This window comes from Schistocerca cancellata, chromosome 3, assembly GCF_023864275.1.
Source record: "Schistocerca cancellata isolate TAMUIC-IGC-003103 chromosome 3, iqSchCanc2.1, whole genome shotgun sequence".
In the NCBI taxonomy this organism is placed as follows: domain Eukaryota; kingdom Metazoa; phylum Arthropoda; class Insecta; order Orthoptera; family Acrididae; genus Schistocerca; species Schistocerca cancellata.
The window spans coordinates 805,263,439-805,284,763 of record NC_064628.1 but is presented as its reverse complement, the minus strand read 5'-3'; the positions used below and the strand labels follow the sequence as shown (position 1 = coordinate 805,284,763).

The following is a 21,325-nucleotide window of genomic DNA, read 5'->3' as shown; positions in this document are numbered from 1 at the left end:
TTGTCATATCAACATAAAAACCTGTGCAAGGATTGCAGTAGAATTCGCCGTCATAGGTGGCCCTGCTTCTGATTGGGTAGGATAAGCTTGTGACAGAACTGGAGTAGGAGGTGCTGGACGGGTGGATTGGTCAGATCTTGCAACTGGACAAGGGGTTGGGAGTGGTATAGGGATAGACCAGAATGTTATGTAGGTTGGGTGGGTGGCAGAGTACCACCTCAGGAGAGTAGGAAGGATCTTGGGTAGGATGTCCATTTCCATGCAGGATGATAGATGTTCAAAGCCTTGGCAAAGGGTATATTTCAGCTGTTTCAGTGCACAGATATACTGGAAGATGACAGGGGCGCCCTTCAAAGCTGATTATTGGTGGTGTTGGGGGGGGGGGGGGGGGATTTAGGTTGAGTGAGGATGTGGCATGGGAAATCTGTTTGTGGACTATGTTTGAGAGGGTGGAGGAATGGGGGTGGGGGGTTAATGCCTTTATGGGAAGTCCCTTGTGGGACCTTCAGCATACTGTTGCCATGCTGTATAGGAGCGATTTCTCGGTGTGGAAGGGATGACAGCTGTCGAAATGCAGGTACTATTGGTATTAGTGGGTTTAATGCAAACAGAGGAGTGGATGGAACGACCAGAGAGGTGGCACTGGGTTGCGGATAAGCTAGTGAATCAGATGCGAGAGATGTTCAGGTTATGGAGGAATGACGATAGGGTGTCTTGGCCATGAGTCCAGATTATGATGTCATCAATGAAACTGGACCAGACAAGGAGTTTGCGGTTTTGGGAGGCTAGGATGGTTGCTATAGATGGCCGATAAAAATTTGGGCGTAGGAGGGTGCCATGTGGGTGTCCAAGGCTGTGCCAAGGATTAGTTTGTATACCTTGCTCTCAAAGTAAAAGTAGTTGTGTGTCTGTATATAACTGGCAAGGTGAAGGATGTTCATTTGTTTTGTTTTGTTTTGTTTTAGGGTGCAAAAACTACAAGAGTCATATGTGCCCATGTCAGAACTGTAGAACACAAAGATGAAAAAGGAGTTCAAAACTACTACATGTTAAGTCCAATCAACAGAAGGAGAGACAGCTAAAAATATGCCATAGAGAGAATGGAGGTCCTGAACCAAAGATTAAATTCCTTCGCCATACTGCAGTTGACACCCCACGATCGTTTGCTAAACGGACAATAACTCTGACGAGAAACATAAATGAGAACATAAGTCATAATGGGCACTCCATCAATAAATGGCAAATCGTTAAAGATAGAGGGTAATGAGCACAAAGTGGTGAGGGATCATCACTTAGTAAATGGTGATGGCTAAAACGACAGTGCCCAATATGCAACCTAGCAAAAATGATCTCCTCATGGCAAGAGGACCGATGTATGAGGACTGCTGCTTTGGCAGCCACATCAGAGGCCTCGTTTTCTGTCAAACCAATGTGACCAGGGACCCACGTAAACATCACAGCGGCTTCATCAAAAGTGAGCAAGTGAAAGCTTCCTGGGCCTGTTGCACTAAGGGACGGATGGTGTACAGCACACAGAGACTCTGAAGGGCACAGAGAGATTTGGAGCAGATGAAAATTGAAAAGCCTGTGTCACCAGATGTACTACATGGCCTGATACAGGGTGAAGAGCTCCGCTGTAAATACTGAGCAGTGTCCCAGAAGGCAATACCAAAAATCGTCAGTGCCAATGACAATAGCACACCCGAAACCAAGGTCAGTCCGAGAGCCATCAGTGTACACAAAGTTACTATCACAAAGCTCTGTAGATGAACATGTGCCACCACACGAAGCCAAGGTGGTGAAGGGTTCACACCCATCAGGAGCATGGCAGGTAGCATGAAGATAAGCTGCTGGAGCAAAAGCTGAAAGAAAACTCCAGGAGGTAACAGAGAAGAGGGACACACTCCATACTGGCAATCAAAGAAGTCACTGAAGGAGGAGGCTTAGGATAGGTGGAAGGCACGGCACACAAATGGCATGTGTATCTTCTGAGGAGAAAATCATGGTGGTATGACAATGGCAGTTCGGCACCTTCTGCATACAGACTCTCAACTGGGTTAGTGTAAAAGGCGCCTGTGGCCAAATGGATGCCATGATGGTGGATTGTATTCAGATGGCATAAGATGGACGGACATGCAGATGCATAAATGAAACACCCATAGTCTAGTTTCGTACAGATGAGGGAACAGTACAAACAGTAGAGAGTTGTCTGATCCGCTCACAAGGAAGTACCACTGAAGACACGTAGGACATTGAGGGACTGCATACAGTGGGCGACTAGGTAAGACACACAGGAGGACTAAGAAAGTTTCCTATTGGGCATGACCCCAAGGAATTTTGTAGTTTCAACAAACAGAAGAGCAAAAGGTTCAAGATGTAAAGACGGTGGAAGAAATCAATTCTGCCACCAGAAATTCATACAAACGGTTTTTTTAGTGGAAAAGCAAAAGCCAATGTTGATGCTACAGAAGTAAAGACAATTGAGACAATGCTGAAGATGCCGCTCAAGGAGACAAGTCCATGGAAAGCTGCAACAGATGGCAAAATTGTCAATGAAAAGGGAGCCAGAGATGATGTTCAGGACAGAACCCTGAGGCACACTGTTTTCTTGGATAAAGACATCCAACAAGGCAGAACCCACACATACCTTGAAAACTCGGTCTTTTAAAAATTCCTGAAGGAAACGGGGCATGTGGCCATGGAAGCCCAACACGTAGAGAGTACGGAGGATACCAGCCCTCCAGCAGGTGTCGTAGGCTTTCTCCAAATCGAAAAACACAGCCACACACTGGTATTTCTGTAGAAAACCATTGGTTGACAAAGTGACAGTGTGGTCAACTGCAGAACGGCATGCTCAAAATCCACACTGTCAGGTGGCTAGTAAATTGTGAGACTTGAGCCACCATACCAGCTGGCCGTGAATCATACATTCCATCACTTTGCACACATAGCTTGTAAGATAAATGGGGCAGTAGTTAGAATGGTGTTTGTCCTTACTGTGCTTAGGTATAAGGATGAGAGTGGCTTCACGCCAGCATCTGGGAAACACGCCCGCTACCCCATGCGATTGTATGTATGATGGAGAATACGCCTGCCTGCAAGAGAAAGGTTTTGCAACATCTGAATGTGAACATTGTCCAGCCCTGGGGCAGAGGATCAGGATGAAGTGAGAGCATGATCTAGCACTCTCATAATAAAGGCAATATTGTAGCACTCATTATTCTGAAAAGAGAAGGGTATCACCTGAGCCTCTTCCACTCATTTCCAATGGAGAAAGGCAGGGTGATAGCGGGTGGAGCTCGAAACCTCTGCAAAATAGCCACCCAAGGTGTTGGAGATAGCAATAGGTTCCACTATGACATCATCTGCTTTGGTCAGGCTGGAAATTGGGGAAAGGACCTTCATTCCTGAGAGCCATTATAGGTTGGCCTGCACAATGGAAGATGGAGTGGAACTATTTAAAAAACTAGTAAATGAAATCCAGCTAGCTTTTTTGTTATCTTGAAGAATGCAATGACACTGTGTATGCTACTGTTTATAATAAATGCAGTTTGCCATTGTAGGATGATGGTTAAAAATGCAGAGAGTCTGTCTCCATGTGCAAATTGCGTTGTGGCGTGCCTCAGTCCACCAACGGCCCAGGGCACAGTGCACTAAAGAAGTAGTGCAAGGAATGGAATGTTCTGCAGCAGTAAGGATAATGTTTATGAGATATTCTACCTGCCATCAAAACTGGGGAAATGTTGTTCACTGAAGGTTGCCAGGGAGGAGTAAAGCCTCCAGTTGGCCCCAGAAAGCTGTGACAAGGGTGTGCACGTAGTTGGGGGAGGAGACAGCAATCTGACAGCACACAGGAAATGGTCGCTCAAGTACATGTCAGAGAGAATGGACCACTCAAGACAATAGGCAAGCTGGGCAGTGCAGAAGGAGAGGTCCAAACGGGAATAGGTGTGCGAGGAACCTGAACGGAACATGGGTGCTCCTGTATTAAGACAAATGAGATTAAGTTGATTGAGAAGGTCAGCCAAGATAGGTATCTCTCAGACAGGCTCTGATAGAACCCCAAAGGGGATGGTGCACATTAGAGTCACCAAGCGGCAGAAAGGGGCGAGGGAGTTGCCCCAGAAGCTGGAGGAAGTCTGCCCTGGTGACACAATGATGGAAGGATGTAAATGGCACAAAGGGAAAAGCTTAAGTGAGGAAGGAAAATGCAGACTGTAACAGCTGGAAGCTGGGTAGTCAGGGATATGGGTTGACTATGAATGTCATCCCAGATGAACAGCATAACCCCCCATGGGATGGAATGCTGTCCTCAGGAGCAAGACGTAGCAAGAACAGTACTGTAAGTTCCTGATGGTAGAAAGCAGGATTTCCAACTAGCCAAAAACTTATGAGCAACAGGATAACGCCCTTTTTCCTTCACCCAGATCTCCTGGATGGCCCGCTCATTGAGATAGAGGGGACAATCTCAGGAGGAAGCTGCATGGTCACTATTGCAATTGATACAGCAGGGAGAAGGAGGTGGACAATTGCCCTCATGAGCATCCCTACCACATGTTACACATTTGGCCGGGTGTCAACAGGACATTCAAGTGTGGTTGTAATGATGACTCTGGTAGCAGCATATTGGTTTTGGAACACACGATCGCACTGTGATAACTCCATAGCCTGCTGTGATCTTTGATGGAAGCACCACTCTGTCAAAAGTGAGAAGAAGAATCTGTGTGGGCACTACGGATGCATTTACCTTTTTCATCAGTTGATGAACTGCAATGACGTCCTGATCGGAGAGATACATTTGGATTTCTGCCTTGGTCAGACCATCAAACAACCTAGTGTAAATAAACCACGGGAAGAATTCAACATTCCATGGGCCTCAGCATGAACAGGACAGCCAGGGAGGAGTAAAGCTGCAAGCAGTTGTTGTGCTTCAGAATCAGAAGTATTCTCCAGAAGCAAAGTGCCATGGAATAAATGAGAACAGGACTTCACAGGGGCGGCAACTGCACCAACACCTTTCTGAATAATAAATGGATTCACCATTGATGGTCTTCAGTACATGAAACCACGAGAACCGTACAGCAGCTGAGGGGTTCTTTGAATCAAGAGCCTCACTCTGTTTACATTTAGTAGATATTGACTGTGAAGATGATGTTTGGCTCATTATGAGAAAATCCACCATGATTGCCAGCATCTCCAAAGGCATTACATTTGGTAGATATTGACGGTGAAAGTGATGGTTGGCTCATTGTGAGAAAATCCCCCACGATTGCCAGCATCCCTGAAGGCGTGCTCCTTCCAATTGGGGGCCCTCCTCTGAGAGGGGGCTCACATGCCTTAGGTGTTTGTTTACATCTCAGGTCACACCTCCAAAACACCTGACAGAGGGTCCAATTGGCAATTTGGGAAGGTAGCAGCTCAGGCAATCACCCCTCCCTGGGCCAGGCCTGTATCAGGTGGTATGTGCAAACCCTACCTGTTGATCTGAGGCTGGGTATTACCCATTACCCAGTCACCTGTTACACATCTGATGCATGGACCAGCCTTCAAGAGTGCACAGAGAGGAAGAGGAAAAAGAGGAACCTCAAACACTAAAGCAGAGGAAGGATATGGCAAGGAGAATGAAGAAAGAAAATAGGAATGAAAAACAGTGGAGAGATTGTTCTGATATTGGCTACTGAAAATGCAGAACACATTCCCCATAACATTCCAGACATGTTCCTCAAGGGAGGAGAAAAAGAATAATAAGAAGACAGATAAGCAGTACTGAAGGGAAAAGATGCTGCAAAGGCTGGGGCCCCATGGTAGCCAAAGTACAAACCCGCCAAAGAGTCAAACCCCTGGGAGGAAGTCAAAGAGTGAAAGACTGTTATCCAAAAACGCCACACATAGAGAAACGTCTTTCACTTCCCCCTCTTCCTTTCAGTAGATGGGGAAGCCAATCACTGCAAAAGATGAAATAACTCATCTTTTAACCAAAATGCAGAGCAGAAATCACTTTTCATGCTGATGTATTATTCATCTTTATTTCCTTTATAAATAAAACTCACTGGTGACACATAAATGTGAACAAGTGTGATGCTTCCAAGCTTTAACTTTCATTGTACTGTGAAGTCTCCTCATTTATTAACACTGAATACTAAATTAGAAAGTCTCCTCATTTATTAACACTGAATACTAAATTAGAGTTCAAGTCACATTGTTTACAGCTTTATTTCCCATTGGAAGTAACTGACTATTCCAACGGATATTCAAAGCCTCAGTCTGCCAATGCATGATAAAGAAACATTAAGGGTGAAGCAACGTTTCTGAAAACTGGAAATGCTGTAAACATTTTCATATTCTGTCTTTGTTGCAATTACATGCTTTACTATAAATAAATGTGTTATCAGTATACATGTATCTGTCTTTATGTAGGGAGAACTATTGTTTTTAAGTGTCATTTCATGATCTGATATGATTGCATAATTCATATACACACACATAGCCAATTGATATGAAAAAAATAAAAAATAAAATAAAAATAAAAATAAAAAAAATAAACCACCAAAAATTTTGTATAGCACTAGAAACAAATATTCAATCATATTCTTTTCGTCTGCACAGAATGTAAATAGAAAATAGCTGGTGTTACACTGGATGGAAACAGAAAATATTATTTACTTCAAATTAAATAAATTAAGAATTGAAACATAAATTACTTTGTGTGAGAACTGGTCTTGCATCCACAACAAGTTCACTCTCACAGATGTCATTGTCACCACAATCCTTTTGAAATGTTGCATGAATCACTTTTGAGGCCTCTTGTTGATTCAGAATGGGAAAGCTGTCAATTGTAGGTAGTGGCTGACCTTCTTCTGCTTGTCTTGGTTCTCTTTGTACAAGAGTATATGCTAGGCGGAAGCTGATTGGAGACTGAATGTCACGTGTATTTTCCTGCAATATGATATGTTTTATAAGTAACTTCTGAACAGTTATTAGAATTCATAACTTCATTGTATAAAGGATAAAATTACATGGTAACTGGAGGGCATCTAAGGATAATTAATTAATGAGATGCAGGAATTAATTTGTCACCTACAACCATAATAATTACTCTACTAAGCTTGCAAAACGGTAAAACAAATTAGATGACAAGTTCAGAAAAATGTAATCTACAGTTATTTCAATAGTAAATAGTAGTTGCCACATTTACATTGTCAATGGTCTTAGAAATAATGTTTCATTACTGAAGTGCTCCTACAGTCACTAAAATTAATTGTTGGATGTTGCTATTTACAAATTTGGATTTATTAGAATTTAATTTTTGAGCTTTTGTAGTAGCACACTTGAACCTAAGAGATAGTCAAATAGTGAGAAATACCTTGCACCAGTTCAGCTCGTTAACTTGTGTCCTTTAGTGTTGTTAAAGTTATAGATTACATGAAATTTTTCTGATAAATTATTATGGTATGCTAAGAAAGACATCACTCAATCAGTTCTTGAGTCTCGCTCATCAATCTCATTTAGCTGTAGGCTTCACTATAGTCGCGCCATAGGCATACATTACCCTAATCTCTGCTTTTACAGCAGTACACTTATCACTTTTCAAATAACATCTGTTAATTAAATTATTTAGTTCAAGGTGCCCCCTAAAATCATTTTATAACTTTTTTCTGTCTATTCTGTTAATGAGATATTTAGGCATTTAACGATAATTTAAAATTGTATGTCACCACAAACACTTAAAAACTCTAATTTATGAACTGTTTTGACAAAATAGTCATATATAGAAACCCCATGACCACTATCTTTCATTGAAAAATTTTTGTAACTCAACAATTGGCAGGATTTATTTCTATCAAAATGGGTAAACACAGATCCAGTGTTAGATTCATCAGAAAAGGGAACCATTGCAAGGAATGTCAGAACTACTTTCAAATGAATAGTTGTGATACAACCTATACAATCTACGAAATGTTAGGTGAAGAAAACTATGAGTTACAGTTTGCAGCTGTTATCTTTTTAGGCCTAGATCAGATGAATGGGTAGTGGTCACACCTCCCAAATCAGTAGAAAGATTCATATGACAATTCAAGTCTAATGTCTTCAGTATGACTATTAAAGTTACAGAACCAGATAAACAGCTCATTATTATTATAAATGAGAAAGTAGCTGCCAGTATCTCCCCCCCCCCCCCCCCCCCCCACACACACACACAAAAGAAAAGCTGACTTTCTTGTTAACTTTGCCTGGGTAAGCACAAGTGAAAAGGATAGTTGCTTCACACCATACATAGGATATGCTGAGTCACAGATAGATCCGATGAAAAGACTGTCAGAAAGTGAGCTTTTGACCAACTAGGCCTTCGTTGAAAATCCACACGCATGTCTATACGTGTGGATGGAGATGTGTGTGTGCGCGAGTGTATACCCGTCCTTTTTTCCCCCTAAGGTAAGTCTTTCCATCACGGGATTGGAATGACTCCTTACCCTCTCCCTTAAAACCCACATCCTTTCATCTTTCCCTCTCCTTCCCTCTTTCCGTTGGTTGCGAAAGCTTGAAATTTTGTGTGTGTGTTTGTGTGTTTTTTATTGTGCCTATCTACCAGCGCTTTCCCATTTGGTAAATCATGGAATCTTTGTTTTTATATATATATATATATATATATATATGGGTGTATATGCGGATGGATATGTGTGTGTGTGCGCGCGAGTGTATACCTGTCCTTTTTTCCCCCCTAAGGTAAGTCTTTCCGCTCCCGGGACTGGAATGACTCCTTACCCTCTCCCTTAAAACCCACATCCTTTCGTCTTTCCCTCTCCTTCCCTCTTTCCTGATGAGGCAACAGTTTGTTGCGAAAGCTTGAATTTTGTGTGTATGTTTGTGTTCGTTTGTGTGTCTGTCGACCTGCCAGCGCTTTCATTTGGTAAGTCACATCATCTTTGTTTTTAGGTATATTTTTCCTTCGTGGAAAATATATATATATATATATATATATATATATATATATATATATATATATATATATATATATATATATATATATAAAATAGAGGGAAACATTCCACGTGGGATTTTTTTTTTTTGCCCCGCTTTGCTGCTATAAAATCCACCGTTTCCAGTTCACAAACAGTTCCTTTCAGCTATTAAACAACCTTTTCGGCTAGTATCAATAACTTTTGCTTTATTTTCATTTCCGTTTTTCTCACATCACCGATCATTTTTAGCCGCTTCCCACAGGTTTTAACGTCATTATTTCTTCATCAGACAATTGTTAGCTTCATTTCCATAATCTGCCACCACCAAACCACTCCTTTTAATACATCCTCACGTAGTTTTTTTCGAAATTTTCCCGTATATCTCCACCCTTTAACGTGTTTTGGCGGCAATACAACCACCTAACCTTTATGCACATCATTATCTACCTACACAAGTTCAACATAGCCCAGCTCTAACCAACCCTTTTTCGCCTTTTTTCACACCTGATCTCCATTTGTCTTCTAGTTTTACCTTTATCTCTCCCCATATATTTTTTTATTTTTATATTTATTTTCATTTTCATTTCAGCCTCTTGTTCCACTTTCCACCTTCTAGTACCATGTCACCCTCACAACACCTCCACAACGACCCCATTAAGTTTTATTTACATTCCCTCCGCAAACATGCCTTCGCCCTAGCCAGATTACACTCCCATATTTTATTTTCTCAGGCTTGTCTGACATTTGGCATCACCCCCAAAGGCCTCACACTTAAAGTTCCCATCTCTGGCTGCAACCCTTCTTTCCATCAGTCCCTATACCAGTTCCAAACCGAACAATCCATTGCCCTCACCCACCTAATCCTTCACCTACACATCCACTCAGCCAATCAACACACCCATCAACTCCTATCCTTAATAAAAGTCCTCAATCTTTCCTCTCCCACATCTACACCGGTTGTTCAGAGCATTCTCCTACAGGCCAACCGCAAATTAGAACAACATGCCACCCTCCACCTTAAAAAACTATCCAATCTCCTGGTTTCCCACCTCCGGAAAGGCAACTCACTCACCCTTCACAACCTTTCCAGCAAACCTCAACCTCCTCTCATTGCACACAAACCCAGTCTCTCCCATCTACTCAATCTCCCACTTCCAGCTCCACTCCCTCCAAAACCTCAAAATTCCAATCAACACAATCTGGAACCACAACACCCCAATTCAGTAGTTAACCTTTCCTCCAAACCTCTCTCCCAATCCGAAACCTCTGTCCTATCCAAAGGCCTCACCTTCAGCCCCACTCCCAGATTTAACCAAACAGCCCTCGTCAAAGATTTACTGTCCTACACCCGTACTCTCTGCTGGAAATAGAAAATGCTGCTTGTGTCTGTGTATATGCGGATGGATATGTGTGTGTGCGAGTGTATACCTGTCCTTTTTCCCCCTAAGGTAAGTCTTTCCGCTCCCGGGATTGGAATGACTCCTTACCCTCTCCCTTAAAACACAAATCCTTTTGTCTTTCCCTCTCCTTCCTTCTTTCCTGACGAGGCAACCGTTGGTTGCAAAAGCTAGAATTTTGTGTGTATGTTTGTGTGTCTATCAACCTGCCAGCGCTTTTGTTTGGTAAGTCTCATCATCTTTCTTTTATATATATATATATATATATATATATACCTAAAAACAAAGATGATGTGACTTACCAAATGAAAGTGCTGGCAGGTCGACAGACACACAAACGAACACAAACATACACACAAAATTCAAGCTTTCGCAACAAACTGTTGCCTCATCAGGAAAGAGGGAAGGAGAGGGAAAGACGAAAGGATGTGGGTTTTAAGGGAGAGGGTAAGGCGTCATTCCAGTCCCGGGAGCGGAAAGACTTACCTTATGGGGAAAAAAGGACGGGTATACACTCGCACACACACACACATATCCATCCACACATATACAGACACAAGCAGACATATTTAATTATATTGGTCTTTAAATATGTCTGCTTGTGTCTGTATATGTGTGGATGGATATGTGTGTGTGTGTGTGTGCGAGTGTATACCCGTCCTTTTTTCCCCATAAGGTAAGTCTTTCCGCTCCCTGGACTGGAATGACGCCTTACCCTCTCCCTTAAAACCCACATCCTTTCGTCTTTCCCTCTCCTTCCCTCTTTCCTGATGAGGCAACAGTTTGTTGCGAAAGCTTGAATTTTGTGTGTATGTTTGTGTTCGTTTGTGTGTCTGTCGACCTGCTAGCACTTTCATTTGGTAAGTCACATCATCTTTGTTTTTAGGTATATTTTTCCTTCATGGAATGTTTCCTTCTATTATAACTATATATATATATATATATATATATATATATATATATATATATATATATATAAAGAAAGATGATGAGACTTGCCATACAAAAGCGCTGGCAGGTCGATAGACACACAAACAAACACAAACAGACACACAAAATTCAAGCTTTCGCAACAAACGGTTGCTTCGTCAGGAAAGAGGGAAGGAAAGGGAAAGACGAAAGGATGTGGGTTTTAAGGGAGAGGGTAAGGTGTCATTCCAATCCCGGTAACGGAAAGACTTACCTTAGGGGGAAAAAAGGACAAGTATACACTCGCACACACACACACACACACATATCCATCCGCATATACACAGACACAAGCAGACATTTGTAAAGGCCTCTGGAGTGTAGTACACAATTTATGTTTCATCACCAGTCACAATCTGACTCAAGAACTCATCACCATAGTTGCCATAGAACTCCAAAAATTACAAAGCACGTGCAAAACACTTGTTCAGTGTTCATTCGTCAACATTCTCGGGATCCATCTCACACACATTACTGCATAAATTACGGACTTTGAAACTTAAGGGAATGTTGCTGAAGCTTGTCAATAATAAAGCACCCATTTTCCTGAATCTTCTCATCAACTTTTTCTGTCAACTCTTCACTGATGACACTAGGCCATTCAGATTGACCCTCTCATGAACATTCTTCCCTCTTCCTTTCATTGAACAGTCTGCACTGCACACCTATGTTTACATAACTCATCACACACACACACACACACACACACACACACACACACACACCTGCCACATTTTTCCAGCAGACTACATTGCACGTAGGCATTTCAGCTCAGCTTAGGAGATAGATTGTGTCAATTGGACTGCACGAGGGGAGAAATGAGGTGAGGGGCAGGAGAAAGGGTTGGAAAGAATGGCTGACAATTACAGGGAAAGGCAAAAGGTGTACAGGATAGGAATGTGACAATAACGAGCTCATTCTGACTGCAGTGAGGGGCAGTTGTGTGTAGTGCACAACGACAAAGAGAAGTTGATTTGGGAGGAAAAGGGAAGTGGGGGTGGTTAGAACAGAAGAAGAAAGTTAGGGTCATGAATCAGGGATGGAGGTAGGTGTGAGACAGGGGATAGCAGAGATTGAGGCCAGGAGGATTACAGAACTGCCTCCAATGTTGCAAGGGCGACCTGTTTAGTAATTCAGAGAAGCTAGCATTGTGGGAGAGGATCCCATGGCACAAGCTGTGTAGCAGCCACTGAAATCTAGCAATTATGATCAATTGCATGTTTTATCATTGGGAGATCAACTTCAGCCTTGGTCACATTTTGGTTGTGATCATTCATTCAGGTAGACAGCTGGTGGTGGTCATACCCACATTAAACACTGTGCAAAAATTGCAGCATATCTAGTATATGACATGACTGCTTTCACAGGTGGCCCTGTCTCTGACAGCATAGAATAACCAAGTATTGGTACTGGAGTAAGATGTGCTGTGTGGGCACATCGGATAGGTCTTGCACCTGTGTCATGCCCCAGGGAACAATCCATATGTCCCCAGCCATATGAGCTGTAGTGTTCGCACAATACAATCATCCAGGACAATGTAGCCATACAGTCCTAAGAAATTCACAGGACTCTTTCTTCTGGCACTCTGTGTTTACCCATATTACAAACATTTTTAGTTTATTTATCTCTTTTAAGTACAAAAATTGTTTTTGAAACACGTACTATTTCAGAAGCCTTAATCAGTTTATTGTTTCAGAAAGAAAACCTTACAATTTGATACTTATGTATACTCACCTTGATGAAAACAGTTTCCTCTTCACAATGTCTGAGATCACCCTTATGGGACAGATCTGGTTTCAGTACAATTTGTCTCTTCTTTACATTTGATTTTTTGGAACTTCCAGGGGCAAAATACACACGTGAAAACTTCTTCCTGTTGTTAAATGTTTCAGCTTCTATAGCATAATTGAGTGTTACACTCTGAGTCCCTCGACTAAAATTTTTGACCAATGATTTTATAGTACAACATGTTCGGAAGGTGAAGCTGGAAGAAATAAACACAATCTACCATTTCAGAATACTCTCAAGCACATCATATAATGTACACTTACACTATTAGTAAATTCCTACATTTCCACCTTAAAACCTTCATAAAGCATAAAAATAAATCTTACCAGGTATTGTTAGCATCTGGGTATCGCTTACAGCCAAGATGATTAGGGTCAATACTGCGCAAGTTCCGTTCAGGTTCGACAGTTGTAACAATGTCAATGATAGGCCGTGAACGTAGCAGTACAATGCTATCTTGCTCATAAGCACCTATCAGAAGATCAGGATATCCATTCTGATCCAAGTCTAGGCCACCACTCAAAGAATAGCCAAATGTGCGCATAGGCAGAACATTGGATGGAAGACTCTCAGCACGCAGTACCTATAAATCACGAGTGACTTTTCAGTTAAGTTGGAATGATGGAATATACTGAAGTACAGCAAGCACGCTGTACCTGCAATTGTCTTACCGTATATACTAATATTCTTAAAGCTACACACTATGAAAATAACAGAGCAAATGCTGTTAATTTAATTACATATCTCTCTCTCTCTCTCTCTCTCTCTCTCTCTCTCTCTCTCTCTCACACACACACACACACACACACACACACACACAAGTTGCTAAAAATCTTTTGTAATACATTATTAGAAAGAAATGATAAAAGAATGATGTGAGTGTTATTAGGGAAAGATATCATAAACAGTTTATCAACAAATATTTGAAAATAAATTATATTAAAAAGTATTAAAAATAACAAGTACTATTTTTTAGAACAGAATCCTAAGAACAATAGAAGGGTGCAGAGGAATGGGGAATGGGGTGGGGTGTTAGAGATGAGAGGTCTAAGACTTAACAAACAATGGTTGTGGTATATTGCGTAAACCAAAGACAGACTGAGTACGAGGGTTAGCTATGTTTAAGAGAGCCCATTCCTGTCTCCAACATACAGTCGCTTTGACAAAGCTACAAAGGTATGAAGGAAAGGAGAATAAGAGTTTACACTATACCTGTGTCAGGATTGTTACAGATGAATCCAAGTTCAGATTGTACAAAGATAAGCTACCAGTTTGGATAACCGATCGTATCAGAATATAGTGTATGAAGTGGAGAACTATTATGGTACAATAAACAGTCATAGCTCAGTTAGATGATTTCACTGCAGATAATACTTTAGAACACTCAAGAACCCTTGCATAATTCCAGGAGCATAGGAAGAGCTCTCAAAGCAAAATTAAAACACTCTTATAAGTTGTGAACTCTTTTATGGGAATATGTCACTGGTGATCTACCAAAGCTGTGCACAATATTTAATAACCATCTCCTGTTGATAGCTGGCAAGTGAAATTAAAGTTTCATTGATAATGTGTTGCATGAAAACTTTTACAAGCTGGTATGCCTACACAGTTATGTGACATACGTTTGCAGGAATCACTGAAAAGTAAAAACTGAAATGCATACGATGAAACATCAAGTATGCTTATGAAGGTGTTTGACAAAGGGTCTGTTTCCAGACATTAAAATATTCTGAAGTAAAACCACTTTACAAAAACAGAGAAACTGATAAGGTAGACAATTACAGAATGAGCATCTTATACGACCAGTGTTTCAAAGCCTTTGAAATGGCTACATGTAAAAGAGTGGTAACAGTAACATATCTCACATAATTTGCAGTAAGGCTTCATGAGTGGAGCAACAACAGAAATGTAACTTATTCTTTTGAGTTGTTAGGCAACTGCAGAACTAGATAATAAGTTGAGGTCCCTTCGTTGACCTGACGAAAGCAGTCTGGAGAATCATGGTATAACGAAAAAATTCACCAATGGTTCTTTTTCTAACTATCAAACATTAAGCATAAGGTTGTTCTGTAGTGTCAACAAATGGGAAATGAATGTGGATCTGAATGAAGTTGTGTGAAGCTGGTGAGCCTTAGGGTTTTGTTCTAGGTCCACTGTACTATTTTATATATGTCACTGACTTGTCATTAAACAGAACAGATGATTCAACAATTTTTATAATTGTAGATGGCTCAAGTGCCACTGTGAAGGATGACAGATATAACATATGTGTTTAAGTAATAGGGTAGTGGATAATATCAGCTCATGACTTTAACTGAGAACAGAATGTCACTTAACTGCAACAAAGCACAACTCAGTTCTCAATACAGTACTTTCATAAAAATCAAGTTTCTTTTTCTTTTATTTTTATTCCATGAACTTCAAATAATCAGTGAAGCCAAGCATTTTAAATTCTTGAGACTGAAAATGGATGAGAAGCCTTTTGGGAATTGTCACACTCACACTTTTGTGCAGATTGTGAGTGCCGATGTCTTCACTATGTGAATAAGTTCCACTAACAATGAAACATCAAAGTATATTTACTTTTTTAGTTTCATTATATTCTCTCCCAGTGTCTCCTGTTTATTGAGACCTATGTGCATTCACAAGGATATAAACAGTCCAGAATGAGGAATCTGAATGTCTTCTAATGTTAATCCATGAACTTCATGCTGGTCAATGTCCAACCACTGCCACTCCTCTATATGAATTCCCTCATAGGCTTCATGATTTACTGCATGGATTCATACAAAAGAAACTATAGTGAATACTAGACAAAGATTTCATTTTCAATCAGTTTCCAGCATGGCTGAAAATAAGTATATAACAATGCAAAACTTTTGTTTTGGGTCATTATTAAAATTTTACCATTTTCTATTACCAACATTTGTGATTTATGTAGTCACTTGGTTGATGTGTTCTGACTTGCACTGATCCATAGAATCTGTGAAAAATATATAGGTGGAGCATGAAAGTGACAACAATTTTTTTGAAGAACCTATCCTGATATTTGCATGACTGGTTGAGATAAACTGCAGAAAACGCTCAAACAGAATGACTAAATGAGTACATTAAACTCATACCTTCCAAAACTGTGTCCATTGTCTTACAAATTGTATCCTCTGGCCCAACGGAAGCACTAATACTGAGAGGGAGCTATAATTCACAGAGTAAGTGATACAGATACATAGAATGATTCTCTTATGTTCCATAGCGTTTTAACAGCATTTTGTGTTATGCATTTGCAGGTTCCACATCTTTGTAAATTTCTTCTTAGTAAGAAGAAACTGACAGGTGACTAAATGAATTAGATGTAGCTGCTATGTTTAGGCATTAGTTTTCCCTGTGCCTCTGGCAAATGGGATGACTGTATGTTAATGTTATGTTGTCATATCTTGTATTGGCTAACTCAGTGACAAACATACTGTGTACGACTTGATGTATCTGAGTATTGCATCATGGTCAAATCATTATGTCTGTGCTTGGAGAACTCCCATCTTCAATGTCATGAAGGCCCTGGTCTTTCCAATTGCCACCATATTGAAAGTCTATCATAAATACCTGCACCCAGGTAAAATTGATACAGGATATGCCCATAAACAAGTTGTACATGAAAACAAACTCTCTCTCTCTCTCTCTCTCTCTCCCACAACAGTCTCCAAATATCTTTGCTAACTGGGGTGAGTAATTGTTTTCAACAGAGTGACCATGAAGTTAGCCTCAATCTTCATTAGTCCCTCTTTCATAGCCAGTTACACTCAATTCCACCACTGTCCCCTAGTCTCCCACTTCACTTCATTAACCTGCACACTTTTCTCTTTGCAGTCTCCCTTTCCCTCTGCCCTGTCTTCCCACTTTCCCCAACCACCTACTCCACTTCTCTGTGTGCCATACACAACTTCTTTCTTTGCCTGCACCATGTGGGCCCACCAATACACATTCCTATTCCCACTTTCTTATGTTCTATCCCTCCTAGGTGTCAGCCTCCCTTCTTTCCATCTGTCCTGTCCCTTCCACATCTCCTTGCTCCCCTCACCCATTACACCTAACACAATCCATCACCCCAGTCAGATGTAGTGCAAACACAAAGTAGTCAAGCCAGGATAATTTAGCCATGCATGTTTATGTGTTTTTGTTTATTACGAGGGTTGAATGAAAAGTAATGCCTCCACCTTCATTAATTGGGTTTGGATGGGAATATTTTAATAAATCAAATGCAGAAATAATCCTTAGAATGTGATCTTTAATTACCAATATTCACTTTTCCACATAATCACCAGCCAATTTGATACATTTCTGCCAACGATGAACAAGTTTTCTGAAGCCATCACAGGAGAAGTTGAAACTCTGTTTCCACAAACACAGTCTCACAGTTCTCTCACCATCTTTATCAGAAGCATAATGATGTCCGCACAGATCACCTTTCATTATCAGAAACAGACAGAAGTCACACGGTGCCAAATCTGGACTGTATGGAGGCCAAAGTTCAGATTCTGAAGTTCTGCTATGGTGGCATGTGAAGTGTGTGGTGTGGAGTTGTCATGCTGCAGGAAAACATTTCCCTTTTCCTTTCGGACACTTTTTAGCCGTCATTTCAGAGATTGCAGCGTTGTGATGTAACACTCTGAATTTATTTTTGTTCCACGATCAAGGAAATCAACATGGATAACACCATCTGCATCCAAGAACACTGTGGCCATGATTTTTTCAGCTGAGGGCTGCGTCTTGAATTTCTTTTTCTGGGCAAGTCTTTGTGTCGATATTTCATAGACTGACATTTCATCACCGGGTCGTAATGGTGTACCCATGTTTTGTCTCCTGTCACAATTGAATGGAGAAAGGCATCACCTTCATTCTCATAATGTAGGAGGAGTTCCTGGCAAATTTCAAGTCTGTGTGCTTTCATTTCAGGAGTCAGCATCTGGGGTACCCATTGTGCACAGATCTTCCAATAGCCAAGCAAAGGAATAATGTGACCCACACGTTCTTGTGAAATCATGATTGTGCTTGCAATTTCTCTCTGAATGATATGACGATTGTCCTGAATCAATCAGTCAAAATTTTGCTTGTGAAACGCGGTGGTTGCTGTCACAGGAAGTACATCTCTTTGTTTGTCACACAGGTCAGACGTTCCCCCCTCAGCATCTTTAAACTTACTTGCCCAACGACGCACAGTACTCACATCAACACAGTCACCATAAACTGTTTTCATTCTCTGATGAATCTCCTTTGGGGTGACACCTTCTGCTGAAAAGAATTCAATGACTGCACATTGCTTAAATTGCATTGAGTGACCGTCTGCACAGGGTTCCATACTTTATACTATAACAACACAACCATTCAATGCTAAGGCTTCACGCCAATTGGAGCTGTAGAGAAGAGGCTATGGAACAAGTCAATACTTGTCACATACCAATGCTACCAACTGTTGAAGAGTAACGAAGGTGTAGGCATTACTTTTCAGTCAATCCTCGTACATCAGAAGGGGGACATTGTCCCAAAGCTTAGCAATGGTTTTCAGTGTTGTTTATGTACCCATCAACTGCACAACGCATCAACTATATGACAAGTGGCTGTTTTTACTCCTTTCACTATCTACATTTATGCCTATTCTCTGCAAGCCACCTCACAGTGTGTGGTGGAGGGTACTTTGTGTACCTATGTCACTCCCCCCCCCCCCCCCCTTACCCCCTTCCAGTTGCAAATGGTTTGTGGGAAAAACAATTGCTGGTAAGGCTCCATGTGGCCTCAAAACTCTCTGATTTTATCTTTACGATCTTTTCATATGGTATACATAGGAGGGAGCAATATATTGGTTGATTCTTCCAAGAAGCTATGCTCTTGAAAATTTAACAGTAAACTACACTGTGATACAAAAATCACTACTCTTGCAGTGTCTGTCACTAGAGTTGGCTGAGCACCTCTGCGACACTGTCGATGTGATGCTGTTATTAACATCTTCCCTATTTCCTCTATCAATCTCTCTCTCTGGTATGGGTTCTAGACTGATGATCAATATTGAAGTACTAGTTGAATGAGTGTTTTGGAAGCTAACTCCTTTGTTGATGGACAACAGTTGCTGAGGTTCTTTCAATGAATCTTAAGTCTGGCATCTCTGCCTTACCTGTGATTAATTTTATATGGTCAGTCCACTTCAAATCACTCTGTATGCACACTCCTTAATAATTTGTGAAAGTAACTACTTCTGGTGATTGTTTCACAATTGTGTAATCATACAATAGAGGATCTTTCTGTCCAATTATATGCAGTACATTACACTTGTACATGCAGAAGATCAACTACCACTCTTTGCAATAAGCTTCAATCCTCTGCAAGTCTTCTTGCATTTCACTGCAATCCTCCAGTGTTGTGAGTTCTCTGTACACAACAATATCATCCATAAAAATATATTGTGAAAAGTAATTGTCCAATAACACTCCTTGTGGTACAACTGAAGTTACTTTTATGTCTGAAGACTTCTCTCCCCTGAGAATGACATGCTGTGCTCTGTTTGCTAGAAACTCTCCAGTCCAATCACACAGCTGGTCTGATATTCCATACACTCATATTCTGTTCATTTGGATTATGGAACTGTATCAAATGCCTTCCAGAGATCCAGAAACACAGCATTTAATTGTGCGCCTGTATCTAATGCTTTTTGGGTATCGTGGACAGAGACCGTTGGGTTTCACATGATTGTTGTTTTCAGAACCCATGTTGATTCAGTCTCCAGATATGTCATAAAATGCGAGCCAAAATTCTTCAACAGATCTACATCAGAGGTATAGTGCTATAGTCATGTATGTCTGTTCAACGACCCTTCTCGAAAGCAGAGTGACCAGTGCATTTTTCCAATCATTACAAATGCTTTACTCCTCCATAGACCTGTAGTACACTCCTGCTAGGAGAGGTACAAGTTCTTTCACATATTCTATATAGTGTTGAACTGGTATCCCATCAAGTCCAGAGGCTTTTCCTCTGTTGAGTGATTTCAGTCAGTTACTTTAATACCTATCTTTTGTCATTTGTGTGGCATTTTAGAGGAGGAGTACAGTGTGATCTCTCCTCTGTAAAACAATTTTGGAAAAATACATTTAATATTTTATCCTTTCCTGTGCCATCCTTCTTTTCAATGCCATCATGATCGCAAAGTGTCTGGACAGCTGATTTTGATCCATTTACTGATTTAACAAAAGACCATAATTCTTGGATTTTTTATCAAGTTGGTATGTAGAATTTTACTTTCAAATTCATTCAACTCTTCATGCATGACCCTCCTTACACTAATTTTGGCATTGTTTGTTTCCGTTTGTCTTTGATGCTTTGGGTACTTTTAAATTTGCAGTGAAACTGTGACACAGTAGGTGGATTCTTCCCATCTGTTGTTTTTTATCTGCAACCATAAATAACCATTTTTTTGCTAATTTTAATCTTATTTTCAATACATTTACCTGTTGGCATATAACACTTACATGAAGATCTCAAGGTTTATTTAAATATAATATCACTGGAATTTGTTATTCAGATTCTTATTTTGATTGTACTAATTCTGTTGATACAATTAGTTTGACTATAGAGCACATTAATTAAAAATTACAGCTGATTAGCACTATAGTTCAATATGTGAAAGACTTTGTGAGCTAATCAGCATAATAACATATGACCCACACCAACAAAAAACTAAGCATTCCAACTTTCCAGCAACATATTTTCAATTACCTCTGAAATGATTAAAGTTGAAGTTCAGAACAACTGACAATTTCCACTGCAGATTTTGTCATAACCACAGTTAGATTCAAACTTTGACTACATACCTATGCTACACCAATTTTTCTGTACAATATGACTTACAGCACTGGTTAATTAACTCATTCATTATTAATTTCATGTAGTTCACTACAATCTGCAATACGGCACTCATACATGCAAACAAGGATATCCACACTACTTAAGGATAATAATGAAGATGTATTTTTCTAGATTTCTGACCAGCAACATTTTATATAAGCCAAAACCACATTCGTTCTTGTACTTCATTCAAAACTACAAAACACAACATAGCAAACTTTCAAATCATATTGTGGTTTCAAAAATAACTGTTTGTTCTTACGCCCTTCTATACCATATTTTAAGGATTATAAGACACACTTTTTTTCTTTGAAAAACTGCCTC

At 40.4% G+C, this 21,325-nt stretch overlaps 1 protein-coding gene across 3 annotated transcripts in view; it reads right to left on the bottom strand.

Annotated features, from left to right (window-relative positions):
* LOC126175866 (integrin alpha-PS1) overlaps positions 1-21,325 on the bottom strand; it is a 618,855-nt gene that overhangs the window by 63,903 nt on the left and 533,627 nt on the right. For all 3 annotated transcript variants that reach the window (XM_049922880.1, XM_049922881.1, XM_049922882.1), the window contains 3 exons: positions 13,441-13,697; positions 13,061-13,310; positions 6,702-6,936 (listed from right to left, as the gene is read on the bottom strand). In XM_049922880.1, the coding sequence (XP_049778837.1) occupies positions 6,702-6,936; positions 13,061-13,310; positions 13,441-13,697 (742 nt within the window). The remainder of the gene's footprint in view (positions 1-6,701; positions 6,937-13,060; positions 13,311-13,440; positions 13,698-21,325) is intronic.